The sequence below is a fragment of the Lipophrys pholis genome (assembly GCF_963383615.2).
Source record: "Lipophrys pholis genome assembly, chromosome: 2".
NCBI classification, from domain to species: Eukaryota; Metazoa; Chordata; class Actinopteri; order Blenniiformes; family Blenniidae; genus Lipophrys; species Lipophrys pholis.
The window spans coordinates 15,726,262-15,735,472 of record NC_137636.1 but is presented as its reverse complement, the minus strand read 5'-3'; the positions used below and the strand labels follow the sequence as shown (position 1 = coordinate 15,735,472).

General features: G+C 42.5%; 1 protein-coding gene across 1 annotated transcript; it reads left to right on the top strand.

Moving 5' to 3' along the window:
- Positions 1-2,294: 2,294 nt before the first annotated feature.
- LOC308126021 (transcriptional repressor CTCF-like) lies at positions 2,295-9,119 on the top strand. Its single transcript, XM_080490099.1, has 13 exons — positions 2,295-2,489; positions 3,663-3,929; positions 4,038-4,220; positions 4,326-4,689; positions 4,919-5,089; positions 5,305-5,438; positions 5,528-5,648; positions 5,743-5,892; positions 6,170-6,330; positions 6,540-6,722; positions 6,809-6,953; positions 7,401-7,547; positions 7,869-9,119. Exons 2-13 carry the CDS (start codon positions 3,684-3,686, stop codon positions 8,120-8,122), a joined length of 2,259 nt encoding a protein of 752 aa, XP_080346225.1. The 5' UTR covers positions 2,295-2,489; positions 3,663-3,683; the 3' UTR covers positions 8,123-9,119.
- The last annotated feature ends 92 nt before the right edge of the window (positions 9,120-9,211 follow it).

Sequence of the window (9,211 nt, the reverse complement as noted above, 5' to 3'; positions counted from 1 at the left end):
TGGGGAGACACGGCACGCTGTTGCCGTGGAGCTCTGTTGCCGTGGCTCTGTTGCTGAGGCACCGTTGCTAAGAGCACGAGCACCAGCAGTATGTAATGCCTCCACCGAGGTGGGAGGGGCCAGGCTGGCCAGACTGACAGATCTGACAACAGAACCTCGCCTTTCTCTGCACCCTCCCCTCTGAGAGAGAAAAACCATGAGAAAAAAGATGGTGATCAAATAACAAGAGGCAGAAAGGCAGCGATGGGAGTCACCACACCAACATTTGTTACATATGTGCATCCATGCCCTGAGAAATACACGGACATTCTGTGTTTGAATCTGATACAACATGCAAGGCTGGGTGGACAAAATGTTCCACTGGTTATGTAAGAAATTAATAATTTATTTTAAATGCGGACAAGATGCTCTGAAATGCTGTAAGTGACAGTCGGACCGAGTAGATTGCTTAGTCACCAAAAAAGTACTCAGACACACACACTTACAACAAAACAAGATGTCTCACCAGTGCTAAATGAAATAGTCCTAAGTAGTCCTGAGAGGATGGTTGGAAACTATGATAATGAGCTGGAAGGTTATAGTTCAGGAGCCAGAAAATAACACACTCACACACACACTGCTTAATTATACTGCAAGTTTCCCTGATGACATGTGTCGCTGGTTTCTTGGGAATTGTGATGCCTGCTTTGAATATTTGATATTGCTCTGTACATTTGATCATTAAACCAGGGGAAATAGTTCGTTATGTCAATATTGTGTAAATTCATTGTATTATTTCTGTTCTTGGAAGTATTTATGTTTTTCATGTGAAAGCCACAAGGACTAGTTTGTCCCCCAAATAACTTGTTTTCCACTTGCGTATCAGCTGTTCCACATGGAGTAATATGACATCAGCAATTTTAGGGCTCAGGTGCAGATTTAATCAACCTACATTGTGTTATTGCAAACTACATAAAAGCAGGATCACAATGTTTTTAAAGCATAAATGTGTTTTTGTTTGTTAATCAGAACTATGCTGTGGTTGTGATTGCATTTTTTATTGTGAACCAATGAACTGAAAGAGGAGTAAATGAAATTTAAAGACCAAATATTGTATTGAATTCAACTTACACTGCAAAATCTACACATGTGAGCTATTTGCAATCTAATTTCTCTTGAGGAAAGGAAATATTGTGCAAACTATTGCAAGCTGTAACATAAGCACAGGCACTAAACAAAGGCATCAAAGCGGCCCTCCTTAATTAATTTTGGTTTTGAAAAAAAGCGACTATTTTCTAAATTCACGTGTTGCTGTATCGTTAAACAGTAAAAAAAAAAAGAACAACAACTGACAAATGTGGTGACAAATGTACAGGCTTTCATTTAAAAAAATGAAATGGTGAAAGTTAAAAAGAAACAATCTTAGCTTCATTGCTCAAGCAAAGTTAAAAGGTGCAGTACTACCTGTAGTGGTTTGTTGAATGATATTTCCACTGACAGTTTCCATTTTAAGATTTCTTCTGAATTGTGTAAGAAGAGTGTCTCTCATTCTAAATCATCTCAGTTCTGTTTGATTTTAAGTCATGTTTCTGACAAGTCACCTGTTGCAATTGGTGTAGATGCATCTTGTTTGACATCTTTTACATTTATGACTTTTGCAATAACTGACTTTTCTTTGTGCTGCTGTCCTATGAAATATGGCTGAAATGATTCATGGTGCTAGAAATGAACACAATGATGAAAAATGCTTTAATTCTTTGAAATTCAGACCATAAATAAAATAAAAGTCAAATTGAATTCACTATATGAGGAGTAAGCAGCACAGATATATTTGTATTACAATATAAAAGTAAGTAGACTTGTGTCAGTAAAATTAGGTACAAAATAATGTGTCAAGAGATAATTATAACACTACCAAATGGTTCAGTATATTTACTTTGTCGGGGTCCAAATTTAACATTAATGCATGACCTTGGCAGAATGGTGGTCAATCACGACTCTTGTGTGTTTGTGTGTGTGTGTGGGGGGGGGGGGGAATCCCAAATAACATCCACACTGCCCTCTGGTGGTTGATTTCAGGAATTGCTTTTTTTCTAGCGCATGCTATCTGATGTAGAAACGTCGGTGAGGCTGATTGTTGCCCATCTGAAAGTGACTCTTGAGAACAAAGCGGAGCTTCGACTCTCATCAGAGAGCTGGTCAAACATAACTCTTCTCTACGGGTCACTATAGACGTGTTGTGGTGTCCACGCCCCCGCCCAAATTCAAATCTGGCGCCCATCTGCCTGAGTTCCAGCCCAGTCACGCCCCTCCACTCCCCCGGGACCTGGGACTGCGCAGGCGCATTGGCCGTAAATGACCGCCATTTTGTGTTAGGCCCACTCTTCGAAAGCGGGAGAAAATTATTAGTCCCGCACTGAGCACACACGGCGGTTCGCTGCGGGACTGACGGGAGCGAACTCCAGAGGCGCACTCATAAGCGAATATACGGAGAGGGGGAGCTACGGAGGGTGAGTGGAACCGCCGATCTGCGTCCAGGCGGGGAAAGGTTTTTGTAGGAGCCGTTGTCGGCCTCTAGGTGTCACGGTAGGGCTTACCGGCCAGGCGGCTGGCGGGGGGTGTTTGTCTCCCTCTATCGTTATCCAAAATGCACTAAATCTGTCTATAAACTGTAACTGTCCGTCTCCATTGAGTATTCCGGTGTCCGTCGGCTCATATTTTTCGGTATTAGCAGGAGGATGGTCGTGTTTTAGTGTCTTTCTGTTTTAAGTTAGTTCAGGCCTGACGTCCATCTTATCCTGCCCTTTGTTTCCTGTTTTCAGACGCTCTCGCGCCTCTCGAGTTAACCAACTAACAGCCTGCAACTAGTTCTTACCGAACGACTCCGCTTTTTGGGTGCGGGGAAACACTGCGAGCTGCGAACAACGCCTTATAGACTACGTGTCTACGAACAAGTAGTTGACCGATTGAAGTTTGTATTGTTGGCAAACATTCAGCCTCAATTCGTGCGTGGTCAACACAAGAGGGCGAACACTTACTCTGTAAAGTTTGTATTCCGCTCAATGCAATGGGGAAAAAGTGATGGGGGGAATATCCTAGTGCGTTCTCTACGCGTTTTAGCCTCATTTTAGGCTAGAAAAGACCTGATCTATATCCAACAAACCTGAATTACAAAGCTTATATAACTGCCATTGATTAACTTACATCAAATGTTGACGAAGGGTAATCTGCTCAATGTTAATATTGGTGAAGTAATAAATGTTAAACCAAGTCAGACAAATGTTCCCAATAAATATTGTCATTTAGATCTAAGTACATACTGACATTGTATATCTGTATAATATAAAAAGTCTTACGTGTATTTTTGCTGCTTGAACTGATTTAACAGCCTCAAAACGTGTCTACACAATACAGTTTAAAGAAGTGGAAAGTTAAATAATACATTCTGTGTACATGTTAAAATACTGTTTTTTGCCTCTGTGTAGATTGTGTGTTTGTTTTTTTTTATCTTGTCTGGACTTGTTGATAGTCCTTCTGTGAATTCTGTTTTGGCCCAATGCAAGCATTTGTGCAGGTACTCATGTTGACATAGTATAGACTAACACAAGTTGTTTACCATCTGTGTTGTAAATTCAAGTGATCACCCTCACATAAGTCCTCGTTTGTGTGTTCTTTCTGTTCAGAGCTCTGGTTGGCCGCTCACCATGGAGGGTGAGGTTGTTTCCATTGAGGCGGCCCAGGCCGCTGCCCTGGCATCAGATGGAAAGGTCTTGACGGAGCGCGGACAGACCTTGATTCAAGGAACACAGGGCGAAGTAGCGGGGAACATGGAGATGATGGTGATGGACGATCTAGATCCGACTCTGCTGCAAATGAAGACAGAAGTGTTGGAGGGAGCCAGCACAGTGACCGTCACTGGAGGAGACGAAGGCCAGATCATCACACTTCAGGTTTGCAAAGAGCGCAGAGCAAACAAATGTTGAACCCTTGAGTAGTTGATGTTGTGAAATGTTTGTGTTTCGAGTAGTCAAGTTGTAAAGTTGCACTGCTGCTTGCAGGTGGTGAACATGGAGGAGCAGGCTGGAGCTGCATTGGGGCTGGGTCAGCTGCAGCTTGTCCATGTACCAGTCACAACAACCACTGTGGATGGTATCCAGACCACTTTTGTTCAAGCACACACCACAAACAAAGATGGAGAGCCAGTTATCTGTCACACTCTTCCCTTACCTGAAGGCTTCCAGGTGAGAACAAGTTGATGCATTTTGTTTTTGTCCTCTATTTAACACAGCCTGAAAATTCCTGTTGATGAAGGTTACATGAGTTTGACTGTATTTAAAATTCTTTAGGTGGTCAAAGTGGGTGCTAATGGCGAGGTGGAGACTGTAGAACATGGGGAGCTTCAGGCAGCCCATGGTGAGCTCCAAGGTGCAGGGGAAGAGGAAGACGAAGAGACTGCAGGAGTTGGCTCAGACATGCACCAAGAACCCCCGGAATGGTCCAAGGACCCAGACTACCAGCCAGTTACAAGTTTTCGCAAAGGGAAGAAGGGAAAAAAGAGCCGCTTGCGCTACGCAGAGGGAGATCGGGGCATGGATGTTTCTGTGTACGACTTTGAAGAAGAGCAGCAGGAGGGCCTTTTGTCGGAGGTGAATGCCGAGAAGGTTGTCGGCAACATGAAGCCACCAAAGCCCACGAAAATTAAGAAAAAAGGTTGGATTGTCACTCAAATATTGGGATACATTTTGAAAATTGCATACAAAGCAGATTAAAAAAGACTAGTTTGTAGTCAAGTGGATATAGCTCACAAATTGATTTGATTTTAAGAGTGTGTTAACATGAATTCTTTTTTTGCATTATTTCTGTAAATCTTGTTTTTACTTGTGTGGCGAGATTCTCTTGAAAATGAAATCCTCATCTGAAATAATTGTTTGGTGTTCAGGTGTGAAGAAGACTTTCCAGTGTGAGTTGTGTAGCTACACCTGTCCAAGGCGCTCGAACTTGGACCGGCACATGAAGAGTCACACAGACGAGAGGCCTCATAAATGTCACTTGTGTGGAAGAGCCTTCAGAACAGTCACACTGCTGAGGAACCACCTCAACACACACACAGGTAAAGGAAACATGAATACACATCAAAACTTAAATGAATGTATTTCATTTACCTAAGTTGTCTCTGTGTGCCAGTCGAAGAATATACGGTTTGGTTTCTTGCTATATTTACAATACAATGTCCATATATATTGAGCAGATATTCAAAATGTAGTTGGATTTTTCTTTAACCCTGTTATGACCCTTTTTTTTTTACTCCCCAAATCATTTTTTTAGGAACTCGGCCACACAAATGTACAGATTGCGACATGGCATTTGTGACCAGTGGAGAGTTGGTGCGACATCGTCGTTACAAACACACACACGAAAAGCCATTTAAGTGCTCCATGTGTGACTATTGCAGCGTGGAGGCAAGTATTGTGATGACCCATCGTCAGGCATTATTTTTATCTGCAAGTTTCCTCAAAGGTCTTATTTTGAAAGGTCTGTCTCCTCCCAGGTAAGCAAATTAAAAAGGCACATTCGATCTCACACGGGAGAGCGGCCCTTCCAGTGCAGCCTGTGCAGCTACGCCAGCAGAGACACTTACAAGCTCAAGAGACACATGAGAACACATTCAGGTAAGCGTCGCTCAGTTTTGCATTGTTGGGGCAATATTTTTGTTTTAACTTGAAAAGATGACACCCCTCACCGTTTTTCTGTCTTTTGCTGCAGGTGAGAAGCCGTACGAGTGCTACATCTGCCACGCTCGCTTCACACAGAGCGGCACCATGAAGATGCACATCCTGCAGAAGCACACAGAAAACGTGGCCAAGTTCCACTGCCCACACTGTGATACTGTCATCGCACGCAAGAGTGACCTTGGTGAGTGATCTTGTTCCATGCATCCCATTAAGCTACACAGAATAGACGGCGTTGGAGAGACTCATTTTGAAGTGATCACTGTCTGGAATAACAAATCATGCTACCTCACGACCCGCTAACCTTGTAGATCAGGGCACGGCTTTATTCTATTGTTTTGAGTACGAACTCCAGGGAATCTGAATATACCAAAGTGAAAGGTGGCAGAGCAACTGTTCTTTATGTCTACAATAAGTCTATCGTTTGTCTGACGATTCTCTTCGTGGTCCTTCTATCCCAGGTGTTCACTTGCGTAAGCAGCACTCGTTTATTGAGACGGGGAAGAAGTGTCGTTACTGTGATGCCGTTTTTCATGAGCGTTATGCTCTCATCCAACACCAGAAGAGTCACAAGAATGAGAAGCGTTTCAAGTGTGACCAGTGTGACTACTGTTGCAGACAGGTTTGTATTCCATGAAACGTGTGTTACTGACAAAGCAGACAAGTCATTTTGGTCATAAGTTTTGGAAGATGTTTGTCCACATGGCAATTTATTGGCCCTCAAATTGCTTTAAGATGCCTCCGACCTGGACGACGGACTAATATGTGATGTTTTCTCATTCCCGGTACTGCTAAATAATGGCTGAATCACTTAACTTTGCCACCAAACAGGAACGCCACATGATAATGCACAAGCGTACACACACCGGGGAGAAGCCGTTTGCCTGCAGCCAGTGTGAGAAGACTTTCCGGCAGAAGCAGCTTCTGGACATGCACTTCAAGCGCTACCATGACCCCAACTTTGTCCCTGTTGCCTTTGTCTGCAGCAAATGCAACAAGAACTTCACCCGCCGGGTAAGACTGAGATCAGAGAGCGCGCACAGCAGCTGTTCTTCCTTTTTGTGGCACTGGAGTGTGAGATTTGTTTGTGTGCTCCACAGAACACCATGCTGCGTCATACAGAGAGCTGCACAGGAGAAATCATTGGAGATGAAAATGGAACTCCAGCAGTCAAAAGGGGTCTCAGGGCCAGAAAGAGGAAGATGCAGATTAGGAGGGATGATGATGATGATGATGATGACACAGGTATTGTATCGTATTCTGAAATTAGTGAACGTGAAGACACTCAATACCTTTTTATAATGCTTTCAGTGAACTTGATTGTTTTCCTGTTGTAATATGTAATATATTGTGCCCAAAATAGATTAGATGACAGTTTTTCTTTTCACGAGAACAAAGTCGCTTGGGCCAGTTCAGTAGTTTTGTTTTAGCCTTAAGATGCACTTGAGATTTTCAATCGATGTTTTTAAATCCAACAAGACATGCCAGTCGTAGCTATTACCTGTTTACAACACTATAGAGAAACTTCTTTAAAGTATATTTCTTCCCGGTGCTTTTTGTCAACTGCTAAATAAATATTTCAGTAAAGCTGAACTTGTGTTCACAAACTCTGTTTGGTACTTTAATCTTTCTGTTTTGAGTACACGTAACCTGTAACTGATAACTGCTTCTTGTCCGTGCTGTCTTGTGTAGAAGATGATGCTGACGAGCTCGAGGGGGAAGACGATATCTTAAGTGAGCTTGAGGTGGAGCAGGCTGCAGCCGTTATCCCGGTCCCAGCCCCGGTGGAGCCCCCAGTCAAAAGGAAACGGGGACGACCCCCAAAGAATAAACCCAATAGTAAGTGATCCTTTCATTAGTATTTCCCCGCATGGAGACACTGGAGCTGAACAGCTAAGTTCACTCAAATCCATTAAACCTTTTAAATTCTGTACTTTCAACGCTCTTCATTCGGTTCACTGGTAGAATGGAACTGCATTGCAACGTTCTACTGGTACAATGGTGATCAGGTTGAGTTTCCCCAGAGGTTGTTTTAAGCCTTGTATTTGGAGATGTTTCTCATTTTTTTAAAGGGAAGTGAAAAAAGTTTGGTGTTGGGTGTGTGTGGTGTAGTCATTTCCTTTATCAGCACCAGTGTCTAACCGGAAACTTTCTGTGTAGCGGCTGCTATAATCCGCGTGGAGGATGAGACCACGGGAGAGGTGGATGACATCATTGTGAAGAGCGAGGCGGGATGCGATAATGACTACGACGTGGAGGAGGAGGCTGAGGAGGTGGTGGTCGGAGGGAAGTCGTCCATCGAGTTGGAAGCTTTGTCTCAGGAGGAGGAGGCAGCGCAGGAAGGGCAGCTCTCTGAGGCTCCTCCTAACGGAGACCTTACTCCTGAGATGATCCTCAGCATGATGGACCGGTGATGGTTGACCCTGCAAAAACACCCAGACCCTTGTTTTATCATTTAGATTTCAACTCTTGGCAGTTAGGATAACAAACATTCTCGTTCTGCACAGATGCAACCATCACTGTTGTAATTTAAGATTTGATTTTTTTTTTTTTAATGGCGAGTTGAATAAGTGGGAGGGGGAAAAAAAATCATATTTAATGAGGTTTTAAATACCAAAAATGCATTTTAAAACGTTTGTGCTTGGTGTGGCTGTAGCTAACGGCAGTATCCCCCCTCCACTTCTAACTTCAGTTGCACAATGAAGAGGATTATGTTGTGCTTCATTTTAAAGTTTGCTCCCTGGTCCTCGAGTGCAAAATAAACCACTAAATAAATGACTTGGGTAAACCTGGAGACGCTTTATTTTTTTACCTGCTGTAGAATTGAAGTTTTACACTAGTCATTTGTAGGAACCTATGGCTGAATAGCTTCAAGGTATAAAAAAAAAATAATAATTAGTTGGGGGTGAAAGAATACTGCTCCTAATTACAGCCATTTCAATATGAAGAAAACAATCTAAATATTTGTCTTTTTGTTTTCTTGGTTTTTTTTACATTTTTAGTTTGTTCATGCTTAATAGTTTGCTTATCTCGTGCTCTTCTCTTGCTACTGTAACACCCGTAGATAATGTGTATGTACTAAACATTGTCCCATTGATGCGAGGAAAAACATGTTTTGCTCTTCTGTGTTGCCATTCCACTATGGGTTGATGTTTTTCTTTTCTTTTTTGTATCACTGGCAATGCAATGCTATGTAGCAGCTTGAATGACCTTTTAAAAACTGTGGCAGACGAGAAAAGATGTATGACAACGCAACCAATAAAAAGAAAAGTAGACAAGCAAGTGTTTGTCTAAGTAGTCCATGGTCTGGAGGTACACTTCTAGTGAGACGTTACCTTGTCTACTGACATTGGCTGGACATGTGCTGATGTACTTTGATGACAAAATGTATTTTATTAAACAGAAAACCTGTATTATGTTATCGTTATTTATATGCCCAAAAGGATTTGTTCACACACTGATGAGCTTCTATGCATTTCTGATGGGGTTGGGATTATAATAAA